This window comes from Spea bombifrons, chromosome 8, assembly GCF_027358695.1.
Source record: "Spea bombifrons isolate aSpeBom1 chromosome 8, aSpeBom1.2.pri, whole genome shotgun sequence".
Classification (NCBI taxonomy): domain Eukaryota; kingdom Metazoa; phylum Chordata; class Amphibia; order Anura; family Pelobatidae; genus Spea; species Spea bombifrons.
This window is the reverse complement of record NC_071094.1, coordinates 1,691,000-1,712,638: the sequence shown is the minus strand read 5'-3', so window position 1 is coordinate 1,712,638 and position 21,639 is coordinate 1,691,000. Positions and strand designations below refer to the sequence as shown.

The following is a 21,639-nucleotide window of genomic DNA, read 5'->3' as shown; positions in this document are numbered from 1 at the left end:
TTCTCGAACACACCCTGTGTCTGGCTTATTAATATCCAACACCTGGACTCAAGAGACGGGAATCCAATACGAGAGGGTCAGAGGCTTAGATGGAACGTAACGAAGTTTTGCTTTACAGAGAGGGTGGTAGATAAGTGGAACAGCCTCCCAGCAGTGGTAGAGGGTAATACAGTGAGGGTATTAAACATGCATGGGATAGACATACGGCTCCTGAATCTAAGACGAGACCAACGACTGATTAAGGTTTGAGTCTTTACAGCAGGAGAAACGGGCGGCTGGACGGGGGCCGACGGGGGCCGATCTGCCGGCAGATTCAGGGCTTCTATGTTATCCTCACCCGACGTACTCAGATACCCCGGCTTCTTGAGTCCCTTTTAAACCTCCTGGTCGCCCAGCTCTGAGAATTAGAATGCAGTTGTTTGCTAGATCACAGCGCCCCCTGGGACCGGCTGACTGAACTGCACCACACGGTGACAACTCAACAAAATATAAAGAAATAAAACAAACGCCTTGGAAGCCTCAAGGAAAATAGAATCTTATAATCATTACCTTTATTTTTATATACTGTGTAGTGTGATGGAGGCCGGTCTTTAAATACCAGGAATATGATGTTTTTTTCTTACTTTTTTCCCGGGAATGTGCGCGTCTGGACACGTCCTGTGTATGGAGGAAGCCTCTTAAAGCACCGCACACAGATACAGCTAAGATAGATAACCGCATATAATGCAACCACTTTTAACGTGATCTTATCACCCTGGCAACCAACGGAATGTTCGTGATGATTGTGGACTGTTGCACTGATTGCTATGGTAACAATAAGAGTACTCCAAGACATGATGGAGTCTTTAGTCCTTTTATTGGGCCAGCATAGAAAAGATGTAGCGTAACATCAGGTCTCAGGACCTCGGTGGTCTCTTTGTCAGATGGTGATAAGACCACTGTTCAGAATCAGCTACATTGCGTTACTTTGCTGCCAGCGAGGTCTGATTACAGCAGGAAAAACGGGTGACTAGATGGGCCGCCGGGGTCCGATCTGCCGGCAGGTTCTGGGTTTTAATCATCTGTTTAATGGGGATAATTTCGGCTCCTGGGGCTCTTTGCCGAGAACAGACAGGTATAAGGGCGAGCAGATGGCAGCAGGGGCAGGAAGGGGGGGCAGGAAGGGGACATGAAGGGACACAAATAGCCAGCGGCCTCAGATCACACATGACGAATCCGTGACCCAGCTGTATACCCCCCCCCCCGCCTGCTTCTTCCCACGTGACGGCCCGGCGTGCTGCAGCTGTCTGGGTAATGAAGCCTGCGATGGCTGCTTATCACGCCGCGTGATACAGAGAAGCGGCTACGGTGGGAGAAACAGCATCTGGGTATTAGTGTCTAGAGCTGATACGTTCCAGATTCTGCCAGTTCTAGAACCTCCTTCACGGCCTGTGATGGAGACGCTTTACTGCGTCACTCGGATTGATACAATGTAACGGAAATCTTGTTTCCTATTTATTTTTCTCGCCACTTCTTTGCTTTCTTATATCTCTAGAAGGATATAAATAGGGAATTTTGTTGATTTGCTCGTCAGATTACTGGATCGTCGTAAATTATCTTCTACTCTGGAACCGAAATCAGCCGGCCTGGCAAATTTATGGAATTACGGTATTAACGCTAAAATGAATACACGTTTAAAAGCCCATGTAGACAATATTTACACTCTGGCCCTTATTTACACCAAGTTACGTTTCTTGCGCCCGTGGCCCTTCTGGGACAGGTTCGGTAGCAGAAAGTTACTCGATGAAGACCCTGTGAAGATTGAGTTACAGCCCAAAGAGTCCTCCAGGTCCATTCCCCATGAACTGGTTCTGGTGAGGGATCAGGGACGTCTGTGTTTCCAGCGGCCTGAAGCTCCTTGGGGCAACCACCGTTCCATGGCGGGTAACCCAACAAGCCAATGGCCACTGAGGGCATTAACAAGCCAGTCGGGTGAGGCTGTATTGAAGCTTCAGCAGCTTTAGGTAGCCATGAGAGGTTTGGTCATATTCCGGTCATTTGTGTTGATGCAATGGCTGGACTGGCGATGACGAGGTGGACCTGGCCAGGGTTTTTATGGTCATGTAGTGTGAAGCCGGGCGCATCCAGCCGTCGGCCGGGCACTGCACCCAATCTGCCGGCATCCGGGGCGTCTCCTTGCATAAAGGTGGTGTCATTGCCCTAGGTGAGCAGGTAAGAGGTAACTCATTTCCCGAAAAGCTTTCGATGTCACATAGACCTTAGAACCTGCAGAATCTCACGGCTTCCTTTCTGTTTTTGGATCTCGGATAAGAAGAAAGTCTCAGCTCGTTCTCGGCTTGGTTTTGGTTTCTTCGTCTCACATTTATCCTTCTCCGCTTCTAACAGCCGCATGGTCAGCCCAGAGCTCCAAACACCAGACAAAGTTCCCATCCACGTGGGGAAGTATGGCGGGGAATCGACCTCACGAGTCAGGGGGGTGTCCCCTGCGACGGGATCTCCGCCGATATAAATTAAGCCTTCCTGACAATCCGCCCCGGCTTCCGATACTCTCTGGAGCGATCTCTCCTGACGGTGGTGACGGCGAACTGAGACAATCCGACCCGGGAGGAAGATCTTGTACAGCTGCGGAGATAAAATACAATCCGTGCGTCAGGTTACGCAATAAGACACAATGTGAACGCGAAGCTTCGCGACAGCGCATCCAGTGTTACACATTCCCTGTTTTCTGCTAAAGAAGAGCCTCGATACGGGGAACTGATTGGCTAAAGCTGGCTCTGCCACCGGCTGCCCCCGATTCGAGCTTCACATGGATGAACTGAGTGACTGACATATAATATAATAAATATAAGCACATATAATAAGCACAGGGTATTTATGATAAGTACGTTTCTCAATCCTCCAGACACTGAAAGAGTTAATAAATGTCAGGGATATCTCGCCCCCCCATCGTTCATTTATTTGCGCCTCGTAGGATAAATAATCTCTGATTTGGGCCGGAGAAGGGTAATGAAACCCAGGGCCTGGTTTGGGTTCACGGCAGGAAATATAACTGTCCTGGATCCCGAGATTAACGGATTTACAAAAGAAATCAGAAAAACCCTGAAATTCAGCGGAAGAAATCCTTTAATAAGATTTATACAACATGAGTACACTGACACCTAGCGCTGTATACAATAACAACCCCTGCGCTGTATACAGTAATATAACCCCCCAGCACTGTATACAGTAATATAACCCCCCAGCGCTGTATACAGTAACAACCCCCAGCGCTGTATACAGTAATATAACCCCCAGCACTGTATACAATAACAACCCCCAGCGCTGTATACAATAACAACCCCCAGCGCTGTATACAGTAATATAACCCCAGCGCTGTATACAATAACACCCCCCAGCACTGTATACAGTAATATAACCCCCGTGCTGTATACAGTAATATAACCCCCAGCACTGTATACAGTAATATAACCCCCAGCGCTGTATACAGTAATATAACCCCCAGCACTGTATACAGTAATATAACCCCCAACGCTGTATACAGTAATATAACCCCAGCGCTGTATACAGTAATATAACCCCCCAGCGCTGTGTACAGTAATATAACCCCCCAGCGCTGTATACAGTAATATAACCCCCAGCACTGTATACAGTAATATAACCCCCAGCGCTGTATACAGTAATATAACCCCCAGCGCTGTATACAGTAATATAACCCCCAGCGCTGTATACAGTAATATAACCCCCCAGCGCTGTATACAGTAATATAACCCCCAGCGCTGTATACAGTAATATAACCCCCAGCGCTGTATACAGTAATATAACCCCCAGCGCTGTATACAGTAATATAACCCCCAGCGCTGTATACAGTAATATAACCCCCAGCGCTGTATACAGTAATATAACCCCCAGCGATGTATACAGTAATATAACCCCCCAGCGCTGTATACAGTAATAACCCCCAGCGCTGTATGCAGTAATATAACCCCCAGCGCTGTATACAGTAATATAACCCCCAGCGCTGTATACAGTAATATAACCCCCAGCGCTGTATACAGTAATATAACCCCCCAGCGCTGTATACAGTAATATAACCCCCAGCGCTGTATACAGTAATAAAACCCCCCAGCACTATATACAGTAATATAACCCCCCAGTGCTGTATACAGTAATATAACCCCCAGCGCTGTATACAGTAATATAACCCCCAGCGCTGTATACAGTAATATAACCCCCAGCGCTGTATACAGTAATATAACCCCCAGCGCTGTATACAGTAATAACCCCCAGCGCTGTATACAGTAATATAACCCCCCGCGCTGTATACAGTAATATAACCCCCCAGCGCTGTATACAGTAATATAACCCCAGCGCTGTATACAGTAATATAACCCCCCAGCGCTGTATACAGTAATATAACCCCCAGCGCTGTATACAGTAAAATAACCCCCAGCGCTGTATACAGTAATATAACCCCCAGCACTGTATACAGTAATATACCCCCAGCACTGTATACAGTAATATAACCCCCAGCGCTGTATACAGTAATATAACCCCCAGCACTGTATACAGTAATATAACCCCCAGCGCTGTATACAGTAATATAACCCCCCAGCGCTGTATACAGTAATATAACCCCCAGCGCTGTATACAGTAATATAACCCCCCAGCGCTGTATACAGTAATATAACCCCCCAGCGCTGTATACAGTAATATAACCCCCAGCGCTGTATACAGTAATAACCCCCAGCGCTGTATACAGTAATATAACCCCCCAGCGCTGTATACAGTAATATAACCCCCCAGCGCTGTATACAGTAATATAACCCCCCAGTGCTGTATACAGTAATATAACCCCCCAGCACTGTATACAGTAATATAACCCCCAGCGCTGTATACAGTAATATAACCCCCCAGCGCTGTATACAGTAATATAACCCCCCAGCGCTGTATACAGTAATATAACCCCCAGCACTGTATACAGTAATATAACCCCCCAGCACTGTATACAGTAATATAACCCCCAGCGCTGTATACAGTAATATAACCCCCCAGCACTGTATACAGTAATATAACCCCCAGCACTGTATACAGTAATATAACCCCAGCACTGTATACAGTAATATAACCCCCAGCGCTGTATACAGTGATATAACCCCCAGCGCTGTATACAGTAATAACCCCCAGCGCTGTATACAGTAATATAACCCCCAGCACTGTATACAGTAATATAACCCCCGGTGCTGTATATCATCCCAGATTGTAAATAATTAACTGCTTTTATTCGATGAGTTTGTAGAAAATGCTGTACCGTTGACAGAAATATAACTGCGGGGCGAATGTGGCTGACGAGTCCCCCCCCCCTGGCATTTGTGTTGATTTAAAGCCCAAGTAAATCAGTCATCCAGAAAAAATAACAGAAAAACACAGACTGTGAGACGTGCGAATGCCGGCTGCTGCTTGGCTCGGGTTACTAAGCGACATGGTAGCAAAATCGGAAAAAATCTGAAATTCGTTCAGTTAAGAAAATGAACAATCTGCAAATTCCCCCGACGAGTCCAGAAACCCAACTTCTGACAAAAAACACAAATCCTGCTTTATAAGATCACAGGGTGAGGGGATGTCGGGGGCAGGTGCAGTCAGGTGGAGAAGACTTGCGCATCCACAAAACCCTTCCCCTCGGCGAATCCTTCATATCAGACAAGGGACGCGACCGAAGTACCCTCACTATTTTGACTCGTTATATTTCATTTTCTGCTATTTATTTTACTATTTATCAATCATTTATCAGTGAGGTGGGGCGCAGGCGATTCGTTGGCGTCAGACCTCTAGGTCTGTGCCAGCAGCCGCGTGGATCTCCACCTCCAGTTTGCCTCTCAGAACTTGGCCTCCAGTCCCAATGACCCTTGAGGTGCCACATGGCAGCTGCCCCTTTTGCCCCATGATAATGGTGGCCCTTATCACTATCACCACTAGATCAACAAGTTTCCGTCAACCTAATGGCCCCTGACCCTCATACTTCATACCAGCTATCGCTTCCATGCAATTCTTTGCTAGTCACCGAAGGACCTGCTTGTGTGTCCACCTTTGTCCAGACATTGAAGTTGAGCTGTCCTACCCCCTCAACCTGGCTTCCCTGTGCACAGGACCCGGACTGAATTACAGAGAGAAATCTGTCACAGGTATGTTTTGGGTTTTAGGTTAGTTGGACAATCTAGGGTTTTGGGTTGGTTGGCCAATCCTTTGGGTTTTGATTTAGTTTGCCAATCCTTTGGGTTTTGGCTTGGTTGGCCGATCCTGGGTTGTGGGTTGGTTGGCCAGTCCTTTGGGTTTTGATTTAGTTTGCCAATCCTTTGGGTTTTGGCTTGGTTGGCCGATCCTGGGTTTTGGGTTGGTTGGCCAGTCCTTGGGTTTTGGGTTGGTTGGCCAGTCCTTGGGTTTTGGGTTGGTTGGCCAGTCCTTTGGGTTTTGATTTAGTTTGCCAATCCTTTGGGTTGTGGGTTGGTTGGCCAGTCCTTTGGGTTTTGATTTAGTTTGCCAATCCTTTGGGTTTTGGCTTGGTTGGCCGATCCTGGGTTTTGGGTTGGTTGGCCAGTCCTTTGGGTTTTGGTTTAGTTTGCCGATCCTTTGGGTTTTGGCTTGGTTGGCGGATCCTGGGTTTTGGGTTGGATGGCCGATCCTGGGTTTTGGGTTGCTTGGCCAATTTTGTTTTTTGGCTTGGTTGGCCAATCCTTTGGGGTTTGGGCTTGGTTGGCCAGTCGTTGGGGTTTGGGCTTGGTTGGCCTTTTTGATATTCTTGTTTAGCATCTTCATACTTTAAGATATACTCCACGCTTTACTGCCTCACTTTTGGACTTTAGTGGCCCTTTGGAAATGTTTCTGGAAGCACTTATTTCAAAACCCAAAGGACGGGAACACAAAAGAGACCCCTAAACATGTATATTTAATTATTTATCCTTATCTTAGTATCATCTCTCCCAGGAATGACATTAATATTTGATGTTTGATATTTGTGTTTCTTTCCTCAATATCCCTCCCCAAACCTGGCTTTCAATTCCCCAAAAAATGAATATTTTCTTCTTTAAGCAAATCCGTTCTCTCTCGGAGGAGACATGTCCGCGGTGCCCAATGAGTGGTCTCCTTCACCGATGGCTGTCAGGTGGAACTCCTAGCCTTCAAGGGGCTCACAAAAAGTCTTGTAATTGTAGCCATTGAACGCATTCCGTTGCCATGTTTCAGCATGTAGCCAGCCTAAAACATGCGCGCCTTCCTTACAGACAATAATAAAATGAACAGGCACAGTCTGACGGGATAATCCTACGGGATTTCCTACTAAACCTCAGATTATAAGAACCTGTTCCTGATACACGCTGTCCCTATCCCCTTCCAGGCTAGCCAGGGACAGGCACTTTGACCGGGAAGGTTAACCCTTTGCTTTCTCGTAGACCGACTAACCCAACGTAGCCCTTTCTACCTGTCCAACGGCATCGCTGCAGAAAATGGGGTCTTAAATGAAGGGTGGACATAGAAGAGATCAGCGCGTTTTCGTCACTGAGACATCCTCTGTACAAATAAATACATTAACCCTTTTTTAAGAACGATGATCACGCCGGTGGAGCGTATTGAAGGTCGGGGGCCGTCTGACCGCTGGTCCATAATTTGGGGAGAGAGGTCTACGTTGTCTTAATGGACTCACCTAGAAGACCAGACCGGTCCTGGCTGTTTCTTGGGTTTGCAAGCCAGCTTCTTGTATTCCATCCACCCGCTCACCAGCTCCTGCAGGATCACCACGTAGAGGAGAAAGATCAGGATCCTGGGATCTATCTGGGGGAGGCTGGAATCCAGGTCGCCGGACATGTCAAGACAATGAGAGAGGAGCCAGCTGGGCGTCTGAGGAGAGAACGTCTGGCTGCCGAGGATGGATCTCGCCGCTTTAAAGCAGAGAGCTGCGAAGAATCATGAATGATGCAGAGCCCCCCATGGGAGCCTGGGAGGGGGTGGTACGGTACACTGAACGCAGTCTGTAGCTGCCCCCGAGCGAGGACATACAATTGGCACGGAATCAATGGGAATAGATGCCCCCGTCTCCTCTGTGATGCCCCGACAGCCTTAATGTTACGCTGCATTTTTAACTCCTCGAGTGTCAGAGGGTTAAACAGTGTAATTCACACCAAATCCGCCTCGGATTCGCGTTTTTCACCTATTTCAGTGTTTTTTTGGTCACCGATGCGATTGGTGACAGCTGTCTGACTACGCAGGAGTTATTTAACTGTTTGCAGTCTGGAGACGCACATGCTGCACAATCCCGCTCCAAATATTATGGGGGGGTTTTAGGTCTAGGATTGGCTCCTAATATAATATATACTGTAATAAATATATAAGATACATATATATAATATCATAATATAAACATTCCATCCACCTAAAGCAGACAAAGGTTTTCTAGAACATGGTAGAATTTCCCCAAGAGATACATTTGTAACATAAGTTGTTTTTCACCTGCATTTATTATTATTACTATTTACTGGTTTTTATAGCGCCCTCATATCCTGCGGCGCTGTACAATTTTTGAAAAGGAGATCATCATAATCATAATTTGGACAGAAACAAAAGGTAAGGAGGACCCTTGCTCAAAGAGCTTGCACTCTAGAAGGACATATCAGATAAATGCAGAATCAGGGGGGGAGTCACTACATTGGGGCATTTCGGTTAAATATCACTCTGCGTCTCTACGCAGTTGTGTATACAATTAACCCTTTCATGGCGTTTGCGGAGGGTTGCTTGGTAAACAGACTGTTGTGGGGCTGGGGGGGGGATGCCGGCAGATGCTGGGAGGGAGGTCACGTTGGCAGGATGAGTGATGGAGGGTTCCAGTTTCCATGGTAACAGCAGTTGCCATGATGAAGATGTGTTCATCAGCAAAGCTCAACTGGAGTTATGGGCAGGCGGGAAGCGGTACTCAGCGGGACCAACGCGGATCATTATGGCTGCTCGTCCATAAAACCTGGACCTACTGCAGACAGAGATGTTTAAATAGAGAAAGGGATGCCCCCACTCCTCCCAGATGCCCCCACTCCTTCACTGATGCCTCCACTCCTCCCCTGATGCCCCCTCTCTCCTCCCCTGATGCCCCCATTCTCCTCCCCTGATGCCCCTCTTTTCTAGGAGGTCAGAATGTTTGCTGGGTATGAGGGGATCGCAGGGTTCTACTGCCCTAAAAACAGCAGGAAACAGCTTTATTATTATTTATTGTTTTATATAGCGCCATCATATTCCATAGCGCTGTACAATGGGTAGACAGGACATAACAAGTAGTATATAACATAACACTTTGACACAGCAGGTGAGGCGGGCCTGCGCACAGGAGCTTACAATCTATAAATGAAACAGGGTAAATAAAGCCCATTGTCCTTCTGTGAATATGTTTTCTGTATGTAAACATGTGATATTGCATTGTATGTACGTATGTTTAGCGTCACGTTACAGAGAGGGCTGTATGGTTTTGTCTCTCGATGTATCCGGCGGATGAACAGGTTGCTCTATTCCTGGATAATAATAATTACACGGCGCCGTCTGGCCTCATCTCAATGCTCTGGGGTCTTGGCGTGCGGTGTTTAATTCTGGAAGGCGAAAGGGGGGTTAAATTGAATTCTGCAAGGTGATTGGAGCAGCTTACTCCTGGCTGCTGATTGGCTGAGAGTGTGATCTCAGAGCTACTGCCTGATTCTCTCTCCTGGGAGCTGTCTGTGGTGCTGAACTGCCATCGATGTGATCGGCACTCCTCAGACTCGGATCGGTTATCAGCTGCGGATGCCTGGTCGCCTAGGGAAACCAAGGGCGCGTGATGGCGGCGGCCAGGAAGAAAGGCCAGGAAGCTATGGGGAGAATGGAGAGGGAATCCGGGCTGGGAACCCAGGGGAGACGGGTAAGGAGGAAGATACCGTGTACATGGGCAGGAGGGGCAATAAATAAGCCTTAATCTGAGTGGAGTCCTAAGAAGGTGCGGGGAGGGGGGCTTGTACACAAAAAGCTCTCTCATCGAGTGTAAGCTTTTAGGACACAGTTTCCTCCCCAGTCAGTGTGTCCACATTAATGCCTTCTTTGATTTACTTTTAATCATGCAAGCTTAAATTATTATTATTAATATTATCATTATTATTACTATTACACCATCATAGTCCATAGCGTTGTACAGTGTGATTTTATATAGGGTCATAGTTTGATTTCTTTTTGTTTTTACAGTCAGAAAACCTCTCAGCAAAAACAACGACCGGTTCAGTAACTACAGGACCCCCAAATAAGAAGAAAGACGTCAACCATAACGGATCAGATAAAAAGACGCCGTCTCATACGGCCTTCAGACCAAGGTAAAGACACTTAATATTTAATTATTAATTTAATATTAATACTGGTGGATTTATACCCGGGGTATTATAAATGGATGCCCAGGATATCGGGGATCCAGCTCACCTCAATCGTAGTATATTCGCTATTTTACTTCCATGGCTATTCAGAACTATTGTGCGGGAGACAAACTTAATAACACCGCAATTGCTGTCTTTTTGTAACGATTCCCTTTGTGTAAATAAATTGCTACCGAGCAGTTATTATATCGGTCCCAAAGAATGCTTTTGCCATAATGAACTTTGCTTATGGTCAGCGTCTCTCTATTAGCCGCATTCTGTGTGTTTTTAACGTTCTAAACACGTACGATATTGATTAAATGCGGCTGTTGGATGGAGATGGATAATATTTTGTACTAACACTGACTGCTAAACCTTAGGTAAGCAAGATTTCTGTCTCTAAGTGAAATAAAAAGCTGTCTGTTTTAACCTTAAGGGAGAATTTGTACCACATGATGGTATAATATGCATAATAATTTGACCGGTAAGGTGTTTTTTTTCCAGTTTTCATTTACTATCATCTATTAAAGTAGTTCACCTGTCCTATTGGATCATCAATACATTATTGTCACATATAAACCCTCGTGTTCCTCAGCAGGACAAGGAGTCTACACCCTAAAACTCCCAATAAGATCACTTGTGCCAGCGCTCCAGCCTTCACCACGCGTCTACCTGCTAATCAGGCAAGAATGGCTCAGAGGAGTCCACCATCAAAGCCAAAGGTTGGTCTCCTGATTTCTTTGCAGATAACTTTTTATTAGTTCCAAAGAACTGATTGCGTAATGATAACTAGATATGAGAGTCCGAGGACATTCGTATGCAGGTTGGCACGCAAATCGGACCAGAGGTTATTTTCTACCATTCGATCCAGCTAACCTTCTGCCTTCTTTCTATATCGTAACTCATGAGGACGTCCATTTCTTTTTAACAGAGGGCAGCAGTGAGCGCCGGCTCTGGGCTTATCAAGGAGAAGATCCAGGCTACCCAAATACCCCAACAACCGTGGCATCCAGGGCAGAGCGCACACGCGTTGATACCTGTGAGGATTAAAAAGGCAAGGTAGGTACCAAACAAGATAACAGTCATGTTTGCGTAAGTCAGTGCCTTCCAAAGTACACTTTGCTTTATACACCTCAATTAATCTCAGCGATCCAAACTCTTTGGCCGTAGATCAAAGGTTGCGTGATATTAAATACCATTTTTCACATCAGCTGCTAGACATTTAAACAGTTTGCGAGTACATGCGCTAACACAGCCAGGTAACACTTAGGCTTAGGATTTACTAAGGAATAATTGCAGCTAATATTTTAAAATTCTCCCCCACCTCAGTGAAAGGAATTTAAAGTTTACATGGTTTTTGTTGCTATCTGGGGATGTTGATAGGTCTCCAGTCTGTATAACCAATTAAAGCAGAAAACCCACATAAAACTACAAATTATATATATTTGTTTTTTAGATTTAAATAAAATATAGTGATTTTTGAATCCCGTGTACCAAAAAAAACCATTTTGATGACATCAAATGTATTTTTTGTCAGTGAGTAAAGCTGATTGAATTCTCTTTTTTTGTGCTTGTTTCTAAGTCTTTTCTTCTCTCTCTCGGTCTTTTAGCCTCTTAAATACTTTTGTTGATTTTCCTCTGGATAGAAGGTACTTCTCTGCCCCAATTTTGTCCATATGGCTTATCTAGATCTAGCAGAACTTTTTATTTTTGTGGAGGTGGTTGTACCCAGCGTAGGTAGATGGTGGATGGTCTGGTTGAGGGTGAAGTACGTATAGGGTATCAGCGCAAGTATGTATACTTCAACATTGTATTTCTTTTTTTTTTAACAATATTTATATATTGTGTTCCTAAAAGGTTGAAACTTGTGGACCCAGAGAGAAACAAGACATTTTCTCCACCAGCACCACGTTGTCCTCTGTCAGGTGGGTGGCAACCAAAGAAGGTCATAATACAGGGCAGTGGCTTCAGAAAAGGGACTTCTTCATAATTATTAATATGGGGTCATTTTAATATTTTAATAAATTGTCTGTTGTCTTGTCCAACAACGTGCACCATCATTTACAGAAGTCATCTGCAGGTTATTAATATTATTTTGGGCTTTTTTTTGTACGCCCAGGTAACAGGAGGCTGGGTTTGAATCCCCACGGGACACCTAGTAAGCACTCGGCTGTAACTGGTGGACGGAGCGCACCGTCCGTGCCTTCAGCCAAACAGCCGCTTCCAGTTGCAGACTTATACAAGAGAAGAGAGGCAGCCGGCGATGCCAGGTGGGATTACTCATAAGTAAAATAACCAGTCATTTTATATGTTAGATCTAATAAGAAAGCGTCATCTACTAATTAGCTTATGTGTCTGTCATTGAATTGACAAATATATAAATATACGGTGTGTATATTTTTTCTCTCATCATTGAAATAACATACATGGACAGTTTTGTTCTTCTTCTCTCATGCCTCGCACCCAACACTATCCAGCAGCCCCATGTCAGCAAACGGATTCTTGGTCACGCAGTGTATACAGCCTGTGTCACATTCTTTTTTATTTTTTTTTTATTTTATAAGAACATGGATGTCACAAAATTGGCTAAAGTGCCCCTGTGTTTTGTACAGATTGCCGTACAGTGCTCAGAAACCTCTATTTTCATAAACCTTCTGAATTTGAAGTACAGATCTCGTACACGCTATTTTAATAATGTGTGGCATAAATATATAAAATGTCCTAATTGGAGAAATACCTTTATTTATTGAGGTGACAGATTATGTGAAATGTTTAAATCTTATATGTTCATTTTAATATCCACCCAGGGGGAAGAGTGTCAGCTCCTCTCCATACCAGAAAAAAGGCCCAGGGAGTCATCTGTTAACTCAACGGATGAACGATTTGGTTTTGACTCATAAGAAATGTAAGTCTGGTACAGAAGGGGCAAACCACAAAGACTTAAACAAGTTATCATCAATTCACCCCCAAAACACAGAGCAGGGCAATGTAAACATTTGTGACAATACCGCACAGGTCCATTCTAATCCCTGCAAAGGACTACCAGAAGCCAATTTGGGTTCTTCCAAACTGTCTCAAGATTGTTCCTTCCAAGAGCCTCACGTAGCCAATGGCTGTTTCTTGGTAGAGATCCAGGAAGCCACCGTAAGTTCATGCAAAGAGCCTCCAGAAGCCACCAATGATTCTTTAAATGAACTCCAGGAAGCCCATTGTCATTCTGTAAAAGAGCCGCAAGTTATTAATGGTGGTTCCTCTGATGAACCCAAAGAAGCCAACACTCAACCCTTCAAGGAATCAAAAGGTTGCAGCGATCCTTTCTTTGAACAACCTGAGGAAGTCCGAGGTCCATCCTTTAAAGATCCCAAGGAAGCCGACGTTTGTTTCTTCGAAGAAGCTCAGGAGAACGAGCATGGTAAGACACCACGACCAACAGCAAACCACCAAAGTATATCCACTGATAAAGAAGTGACTGATGGCCAAAGAAACAGTGATGGGCTAAAGATGTCATCTGTTAGTAGTCACATGTTTGCAGAAAGCAGCCAAGCCCATTTGCCCAGAGTGGACAACAAGCATGTAAAGGACAAGACCCCACACGGTTCACCCCATCAAATCCTAAAATCACAGACAATGGAGCCAACAACCATAACAATGTTACAAAGTGCTGAGGAAAGTGGCTTAAAAGAAGAAAACCACAATATGCCTTCTACAGTAGGTGCAAAAGTGTTTATCTGCCTCAGCCCCAGAGATAACGTTTATTCCGCGCAGGTTGATTTACAGAAGGCTTTTCTGCCTGCAAATAATAACGCAGACCTCCCTAAGAGCGATTATAGAGATTCAGTCCCAAACAGAGACCTTGCCAACATTCAGGATCACACAGAGAGCGTGCAGGACCTGAAGGTGATTAAGGGTGAAACATGCCATGAAGACTTCGCCACCGGTTCTACATCAAAACCTCCAAATAGTTGGTCAGATCAAAGCGAATTGGTAAGAAAAAGTCAGGGCATCCTGTTCCTGACAAAAAGTACAGATGAAAATGCAATCTTTATTCCAAAACTCAGATTTGAGTTCACGCCTGACAACAGCATTGACTGGACTTCATTGCCTCAAACTGGTTTCAATGGGGAAGGGCAAGTCAAGGGTGACAATGTACGTGGTATGAAACCATGCACTCCTCGCGGCCCTTCTTTCAGCAAAAGTGCTCTAAAGAGGTCCATCGCTCTTCCAAATCATTGTCATTCTGAGCTGGACCAACTTCAAAAGGTCCCATTCCCCCCCAGATCTGGTGGCACCATCTATGAGCATTCAAATGGGAAGAGCCAGCCCTATCCCCTCCATGAGATTGTAGATCTCTCGCTGTCATTTGAGGACAAATTCTCAGAACAAGCGCTCCCTGAAGACATTCCAAAAATATTACTTTCAGCCATGGATGAGGACGAGGACAATGAATAGACAAACGGTCAACAGACCCCCCATGTTGATTTTCTTTGCCACCAAATCAAGCTACAATAACCAAAACCCTAACTTTCCTCCCAACACGAGATGCCAGTAAAATACCAAACCAGTACCAATAAACTTCCTGTGGGTTACGCCCGATGGGCCAATGTCCTTTTATCCATCCAGTTACAATGTTATTTTATATGCCAACTATTCTATAAATGTGCCAATTTTAGTTATTACTGTGTACAGATAACTACCTGAAAGGATGCCAATACATTTGCTTAGAATTCACCTGCCAACAGGTTGTTCCTGTGTGTTAACCCCGTGCTTGAACTCCCAGGGCCAAAATATAATATAAATGAGTTGGAAATTGCATACGCAGCAGAAGTGCACATCAGAAAATACAATTGAGTCACTGGCTCTGTCTCTACTTGTGTGACATCATATGCAGAGTCATCATTTCCCATTGCAGTAACTTATTTGTGCACGGTGATAGAGACTATTATTGTCGATAAATACATTTTCCCGCCATTCTGCCAGTAAAACACAAAGATCTGTATATGAATTTTAGGATCATATAAGCTAATGTCACAACTGCCCTCTAACATCTCTGTTGCCGGAGTTACACTAAAGACAGCCTCTCACAATACTATTAACCAAACAGATTTTTATTTGAGAAATGTAAAAAATAAAATTCAAAATATGTCTACAAATGACTGTATTTAAAACTAAGCAGGGTTTGGGATGGGAGAGGAAACTACATGCTTTTCGCATCCAAGGATGCCCCCCTTTCTGAGTGAAGTGGTCCAGAGTCTGAAGTTGGTACAGGCATGAAGGGGTGAAGGCTCCCATGGCCACTAGGTGACAGTCTTCCCATTAGAAACAGGGCTAGTCAATGTGGCAAGAGAACGGCTAGCCATACAACGAAAAGAGACCTAATTCAAGACCGTGTTAAATAATGGGCGTTGTGGACACGCTGTGCAAGGAGAGATCCATGCTCGGGGTCTCCGGGTCTGGAGGTGGGGGGCTTGGTTTTTTCTGCTGCAACTTCTCACTTAACTGAGTGTGTAGTTCCTTCACGGGGTCTCCACTCTATGGAAAGAGAGAACCATTAGAAACCAAACACTTAATCTCAACTCCATTCATAGGAAGACCCCCCACATACCGTTTTGGTAGGCTCCAAGGCTTTATGTAGTGACTCCAGCTTGGCTGGCGCCACCTTGTGGTGCAGGTGAAGTAGTAGCCGCAGGACGTGCCGGTGTACATTTTCCTTCCTACAGAGATAGAAACCAGATTATACGGCGGGAAGGATTGTTAAACCTTAAACATAATGCCTTGAAATTTCTTTATAAATGCAGACAAATTACAAAGAGAAGCAGTAGAAGTTAATGGATGGAACTGCCTTCCAGCTGAGGTGATAAGATTTTATAAAGCAGGCCACATTACTTTAACACCTGCTCGACTGCACAGTCAAGGTTATGAGCAAAGTGTTTTCAAACGCTGGCCAGCTGATTAAGGCCACAAGATATAATTGTTTCTCTGTATAATTAAGGTGTCCCACAAACAAATGAAAGCCTTGCACTCGGACAGACGTCCGCAGGAAATTTGGGTGACTAAAATTTACATTAAGTTTTTACCATAAAATAACATTATTCACGCGACACGAATAACACGCTAGACGAACGCATCTGTGTCCGGTGGAACATAGGACTACAAGGACATTGTAATATCACAGAGGGAGCTGGTGCCAGTTCTGTGCTAAAGCAAACAGACATTCGTGTACAATCTAAAACACATAACGCGGATTAAAGAAACAAAAAGCGTGACGCATTTCATGGTAATTAGACAGCAGTCAGATGTGGCTGCCGATTGAAAAGCGCTATTTACATTTTGTTAATGATTGCTCTGCGGCCCTTTGGTAAATGTCACCGTACATCGCGCACGCAATACAGTCCGCTCTATGCTTGCAAAGGAGGCAGGTTAACCCCCAGTGACCTGCGGGCTTAGCGCATCGGCCTCTCTCTTAGGAGGTAAGGGAGGCCAAAACTGCTTGAGGTCTTTTGTTCAGAAACGAAAATTTGGTTCATCCAAACTAGGGAGCCCTAAAACAATATGTGTGACAGCAGGCAGGTCGCTGGGTGTTAATGACCTCAGTAGGGCCGCACGGTATACTATATGCAGCGTGCGTCCGGGGTTAATTTACTGTAAAGGTAAGTGTGTGGCGCTCTCAGGCACTGGCCGAGCAGGCATTTGGATCTGAAACTCAGTAAGGGTAGATATAATTCATAAACCCCCAAATACTGGCACAGTGTGGCACGATGAATCGATGTGTTACCCTATAGCAAATATTCCAGGACACTTTTATTGTCCAAGACATCTTTTGTCATCACTGTCAGTCATTTCATTAAAAGGGATTGTAGACACGCTGGTGGCTTCCTTAAATGGGAGGAGAACCGGCAGCGGAACTCACTTTGCGATTGCCGTCAGAAAGAAGCCGTCAAAAACGCCGGTACAAAATTCTTCAGAGCCGAATTCCTCGGAAAGCAGAGTGAGGTTACTGGTGAAGAGATGCAGGAAAATGTCTGTGAGCGACGTGTCACCGTACGTCTCCTCTGAAAGAGAGAGAGGGAGGAAAAAAAGCTTACAATAAAATCCACACTCACCACCTTCCGGGGGTAATAAGGGTAATACGCACCAAGTAGCTAAATAAAAACCCTTTAGTGTAACGATATTCCGAGACGGAAGTGTTGATTATCTCGGGCCAGGATCATGGCCTTAGAACGCTGTACATTGTGGCATAAAATGGCATTACTTACTCAGAGCCGGGAGCACTCGGAGCAAGGAGTTCTTGTTCCTCTGCTTGGTGATGTGTAGTATGTAGTATAGTCCTACTTCACAAGCGATTCGGTTCTCCTGGATGAATCTGAGACACATTGATTGGCATCACACGACTATTACCATTAATATTATTATTACTTAAATATTGATAAGTACCCAATTAATTTGCAAAGTGTAAAGCAGGGGGTTACTTTGTGTTTTATTGTATGACTGGGGCCTGTTGTTGGAAACGAGCAGCAAATCTCTGCCTGCGTAGCAATCAGCTGAACAGACTCCGCTTCTCACAGACAGAACGTTTCTCAAATATAAAAATGGAGAAAGCGGTCCGAGTCGACGACGGCTGGATCTACTGTCAATTACAACGAAGTGGGAAGAGTTCTGAAGGTATGAGGGAGGAGTGGAAACTCACTGCTGTATCTCTGCTACCTTAATGGAAGATGCCCACCCCAGTCAGTGCCCCCCCAGCTCACGCACTTTGTGAAGGGTTCTGGCAGCGTGTTCGGATAGGTGACCGGCGCCTTGTCCTCTGTCGGTAACTTGTGTTCTACGCTGAACGTGTAGTCGTCCACCACCAGCGACATCAGCAGAGGCAGGAATTTGGTGATAAGTTCGGGATCCTTGGAGAAAGGCAGGTAATGAGATCAAGGCAACGGAACTAGTGACAAAGTCTCATAACTACTGACGTATGCCAGCAGCTGTCAAATGGATTAGTCCAAGCTGGTGAGACCCCCTATTGATTTATGGTGGTTGCATCTTAGTTCCCTTAATAAATATACAGCACATTCATAGGTAAATATACAGGGTGGAAATGTAGGGTTTGCTAATTGAGAGTAAGTAGCACTGGACTAAAGTGTCTGCAATATAAAAGCCAAGTGCATGCTGGGTGCAGTTATGTCTCCTCTGGGTCTCCTTACCAGCTTGGGTTCCCGGAAGACCTGGCTGTCTATCATATCCCAAGCTCCGTGTCCAAGAGAAAGCATCCGAAGGAGCAGGAGAAGTTCTGGGCTGTCCTACAGGGAGAAGGATTAAAAATCAAACAAATACAGAAATGAACACAGATTACTTTTACCAATGTATAAAATATACGTATATAATATTTATTCTATAGTGTTTTAATATAATAAAGGACCTATTACTACACAGTATAGTGTATGAATTACACAGGGTTTTTGGGGGGGGACACTTGGGTACCTACTCTGGGTAACGACTCCTGGCTGATGAGTTCCTGCAGATTTCGGATGGTACTCAGAGCCAAAGTATTGATAGCAAACGGATCGCAAAGGATCATGGACAGGTCTCTGTGGTGGAGGAGATTTACATGTTACGCAACACAAACGGGCGAGTACAGGAACGGCTGAGTGTTAGAGAAATAGTCTCACCCAAGCACTTGCTCCTGCCCCTTTTTCACTCCGTCCAAAAAGCCCTGCAGCTCACGCGCCCTTTTGGCATCGACGAACTTCTCGCGGATACAGGCGTCCAGACACCAGGTGAACTGTACAGTTTAAAGAGACACGTTAGGAGGTTTACAAACACATTTTATGCTAAATATGGCCCACAGCCCTACACAAATAATTTGCCTTCTGATGATGTCGCTGAAAACCAGCGCTAACGGTTCTGTACCTTGTGACAGGGGTCCACGGAGCAGATCTCACTAATGTCCAGGTCATGGAGGGACATCAGCAGCTCGGCCCGCAGGGTGCAGTAATGCACATTGCGCGTTCTCAGAAAGAGTGTCCGTAGGAACTGCAGGACCATGTCATACAGCTTGACATTCTTCCCAATCATTTGGGTCAGTTTCTGTACCACCTAAAACAGCCGAAACAAGAGTAACGCAGAGATCCAGCATTTCCTGGTAAATCAACTCATTTCAATCAGTCCCCCAATTAAAGCGAGTTTAAAATATATTTATCTGCAAAACAAGAACCGAGTCTGCTCTCCAACAGAGAAAGTATTAATCACAGGCGCTAATGATCTCCCAAGCGGCTACTTGTCTTGCATACTTCGCTGAAGGCAAATGGAAATACCGTTAACATGCGGTAACTGCACAGCACGTCATGTAACACACGTATGAACTTAGCGGGGGGGGATGCAGAGCTCAGCTCCTACCTCACCCTGACGCCTCCCTTTGGGAGAAAGACTGAAAAAGTTGTGAAGGACAGAGAGATCGTTGCTGAGCAGAACATTCTCCTTCTCCAGGATGTATTGTTTCAGCAAGGGGGACACCTCGTCTCCGAACAGGGCCTGGTTATCTTGCCAAATTTGCCTCTTCACTTCCACCGCGCAGGCCTTGTACAAATCTTTATCCGCCATCACCAATTTCAGCTTCTTTTCAGGCACCTGTCATTAGTACAATTACATCAGTTACCGCTAAAAAACCATACAAATCAGATCAAGATGCGGTTTAGAAATGAAACAGTTATTCCTAATTGTGGTGACATCACTTGTGAGATTAGGATACAACAACCTTGTAGTCTGTTTACAATATTTGCGATCAAAAAAAAGCAGAAAAGCACTGTCTTAGATGTATTTAATTCTACGTATTTTTGGGTATCAGTCGCTGAGGACAGACCTACCTTTGGCAGATGTTTCATTACACACATGACGACCGGCTGTATGGATGGCATCTTTACCAAGGTAAAGCATTTCTCTAAAAGCTCTTCCAGTTTGCTGTACCTGTAATGACCGAGAGTTAGAAATGTATCGGCAACAAAAAACAACAGAAAGAACTCAATTCTACTACTCAAGGCAATTTCTTAAAAATATCCGCGGATTTGGCTTAAGTCCAAATATTAAGTCATTTATAGGAACGTAGAATTCCAAGCATCTGATAGCGTGATGTTTATGGATAAAGTTAAGGCAGGGATTCCGGGGACCAGATTTTTACCTTTCTTCATCTTTCCCTTCGGATGCAATGACAGAAATTCTCTCCAGCAGCTTCTCCCGAAGCTCATCGAAGACACTCTGATGAAACTCCAGCCTGGGGATGCTGTGAAGGTCCAGAAAGGGCAGCGCGGACTGGAGGGACGGAAGCAGCACTCCATTCTCAATCTAAGGGGACCGCAAACAGACGTGAAGTGTTTCAGTGTAACGTGTAGTATGTGAAGAGTCCACGATCCAGATGGTATGGTTAACTTTTTCTGGGACGTCTAGATGAGCGGTCTGCTCTAGGAAAGTGTGAGATATCAATGGGGCTGTCTGTCCATCAGAGGGTCACATATCCCTGCGAGAGTTAGTCTGTTGGGAGGGGTGACAGGTCTCTGGGGGCAGTTGATCTGTTGGGAGGGGTGACAGGTCTCTGGGGGCAGTTGATCTGTTGGGAGGGGTGACAAGTCTCTGGGGGCAGTTGATCTGTTGGGAGGGGTGACAGGTCTCTGGGGGCAGTTGATCTGTTGGGAGGGGTGACAGGTCTCTGGGACAGTCTGGTAAGAAAGGGGGTGACAGGTCTCTGGGGGTAGTTTATCTGTTGGGAGGAGTGATAGGTCTCTGGGGGCAGTTAGTCTGTACCTGGAACTGCTCTATGGCCTTCAGGGGCTCGGTACAGCTGGTCAGAGTCTCCTTCAGATCCTCCCCGTTGGCCACACCGAGCTCTGGCAGCCCAGAGAACATCCTGAAGCCCTGCTTGGCTGCCCGGCCCGTCTAGTTCCGCCCCTGATGGGGTGTCTGGCCCGAAACACACTCCGTGGGGCCCTGGGCGATCACACAGGACAAAGCTCACCGATCCCGGGCTCCGCAATCAAATTACAGCAGTACTTCCTCCTCAAACTGGCAACAAACACAAACTTCCGGTCCAGCAGCCAACTCCATCCTCCAGCATCTCAAGCCTGATTCACTTAGTTCCGGCATGGTGATTACCATAGCAACAGCTGTCCACAATGCCTTTACTGATGGCATACCATCCGACTGTCACAGCCCCAATCCCCCCCCCCCCAAAAAAAATCCACTATTAGACAGACCTTTGTAGTTT

The 21,639-nt window shown here is 45.5% G+C and overlaps 1 protein-coding gene across 1 annotated transcript; it reads right to left on the bottom strand.

Moving 5' to 3' along the window:
* Positions 1-15,484: 15,484 nt before the first annotated feature.
* On the bottom strand, positions 15,485-21,459 carry NELFB (negative elongation factor complex member B). Its single transcript, XM_053472334.1, has 13 exons — positions 21,180-21,459; positions 20,560-20,723; positions 20,249-20,348; positions 19,782-20,012; positions 19,296-19,481; positions 19,055-19,167; positions 18,871-18,973; positions 18,590-18,685; positions 18,150-18,292; positions 17,654-17,760; positions 17,308-17,449; positions 16,003-16,111; positions 15,485-15,929 (listed from the first exon to the last, which is right to left on the bottom strand). The coding sequence occupies exons 1-13, from the start codon at positions 21,279-21,281 to the stop codon at positions 15,789-15,791; spliced, it is 1,737 nt and encodes a 578-aa protein (XP_053328309.1). The 5' UTR covers positions 21,282-21,459; the 3' UTR covers positions 15,485-15,788.
* Between the last annotated feature and the right edge of the window lie 180 nt (positions 21,460-21,639).

What these genes read in the sequence shown, in the direction of transcription:
- NELFB (XM_053472334.1), bottom strand. Translation starts at nt 21,281, where the DNA reads ATGTTCTCTGGGCTGCCAGAGCTCGGTGTGGCCAACGGGGAGGATCTG. An exon ending in TAATGAAACATCTGCCAAAG is followed by an intron (nt 20,013 to 20,248) that starts GTAGGTCTGTCC and finishes TACTAATGACAG; the next exon opens with GTGCCTGAAAAGAAGCTGAA. An exon ending in GGGCAGGAGCAAGTGCTTGG is followed by an intron (nt 18,974 to 19,054) that starts GTGAGACTATTT and finishes CCTCCACCACAG; the next exon opens with AGACCTGTCCATGATCCTTT.